Below are 1,644 nucleotides of genomic sequence, written 5' to 3' on the forward strand. Positions count from 1 at the left end.
AAGAAATGCCTCTAGCTCCAGTGGGCCAGGAGGAGGAAGCAGAGCTAGACCCCAAAGTTGAGGGGCTTTCACCCAGCCCCTAGAGCCTGGCACTTTGAACTTGGACTTATGGCCTCCAAATTGTAAGAATAAACTCCTGTTTGTTAAGGTCATCCCATTTGTGGTATATTCTTGTCAGAGTGGCACTAGGTAACCAAAACACCTTATTATAGAGATTCCTTGGCAGAGGTCAGTCCTAGATCATCAAGCTCCTAGGTCCTGGTGTTAGGTGGAAGAGGACATCTGAGTCATCTGCTGGATCATTGGATGGTGAGACACTGGGACTAGCCATCTGGAAAGAGGACACAGATTCTTTCCCCAGACAGCTGGAGAAGATGAGGAATAGCCCACCAAGGGGCAGAAAAAATACCAGCAGCCCAATCCTGGTAAAAAGTATCTCCAAACTCCCATTGAGTCACAATTTCAAGGATGCTATCAGACAAGAAGTCTTGAATTGTGATGTGCCACCCAGGAGACTGGAAGGAAGATAGTGATTGAAGCTGATGCCTCCAAAACCCCTCCCAGGAGGCAAAAACACCTCTTGAATACTCACTCCTTCGATTCTGTGAAACTGGAAGCATTCAGACCAAAAGCCAGATAGTAGAAACCCCAGTGGTCCCAGCTCATTGGATGCTACCATGAGGATCTGAGATACCCAGAGCTTCTGGGGCAGAGACAAGAAAGACTCAAAGGCCTTGGACACAGTGGGAACTTCCTCCTGATTCACGCAGACCTCCCAAAGCCCCATCATCTGGATCTCCATTTCGCTCAGTCCCAGATTTTTAGTTTTCCATGAGGCAAGACAGTGGTGACACATGAGCACACCCATCCAAGGCGGGAGAGGAGCAGTCCCCCTAGTTGGACTTTCCCATGGAAATGCTAAGCCATAGCTGATGCCACCAGAGAGGCAGAAAGAAATGGAGGATGGGGTGGTTTGCTGACTGGTTACTGGGGAGAGATTAGAGTGGAAGGTCTTTCATATTTGGAGAGGGTTCCTGTTTCAGTTTGCCAGATAGGTTCAGTGAGGCAGGAACCAGGAATTTGGCAATGTTTGCATTTAGGGCAAACTTTCCAAGGTTGGAAGTGGGTGTGGATTCTTGGAGAGGGTCCCATCAGAGGCAAACAACCATACAATAAGCCATTAATATATATTTGGTAAATAAATAAGTAAAGTTAAAAATAACTCCATAGTGCCTAGATTGCCAACAATAATGTTGTTGGGAATATACGTCAATATAATCTTTTGGGAGGGCAATATGACTACCTGTTTTGTACTCTTTAATGTATGCATACTTTCACATAGCACCCTATCTTCAGGAATTTATCCTAATTTATTTTGAATACACACATATTTATGAAAAAGTCCACTGAAATATTAACAGTTATTGAATACTGATCAAATCTAGGCAGACATTTTAAAGTGATGCTTAGAAGAAATTTTAATGACATGAAAAAAGTTTTTGATATGTTCTTAAGTGAGAAAAGTATGTGACCAAAGAATTTATTAAGAATGTGAAGTACAATTTCATGTTCATTGAAGTATGTAGATATGCATAATATATATATGTATACATACATACACATATATATAGGAGCTCTGGTAGC

At 42.6% G+C, this 1,644-nt stretch overlaps 1 protein-coding gene across 1 annotated transcript in view; it reads right to left on the reverse strand.

Moving 5' to 3' along the window:
• Positions 1-235: 235 nt before the first annotated feature.
• The window catches only part of CLDN25 (claudin 25), a 4,541-nt gene continuing 3,132 nt past the window's right edge, over positions 236-1,644 (reverse strand). The window contains 5 exon segments of the mRNA XM_007936529.2: positions 236-403; positions 405-498; positions 500-588; positions 590-834; positions 837-918. Coding sequence (XP_007934720.2) covers positions 236-403; positions 405-498; positions 500-588; positions 590-834; positions 837-918 — 678 coding nt within the window.

Source organism: Orycteropus afer, unplaced genomic scaffold (genome assembly GCF_000298275.1).
Source record: "Orycteropus afer afer isolate SDZICR_OR568_19922 unplaced genomic scaffold, OryAfe1.0 scaffold00036, whole genome shotgun sequence".
In the NCBI taxonomy this organism is placed as follows: domain Eukaryota; kingdom Metazoa; phylum Chordata; class Mammalia; order Tubulidentata; family Orycteropodidae; genus Orycteropus; species Orycteropus afer.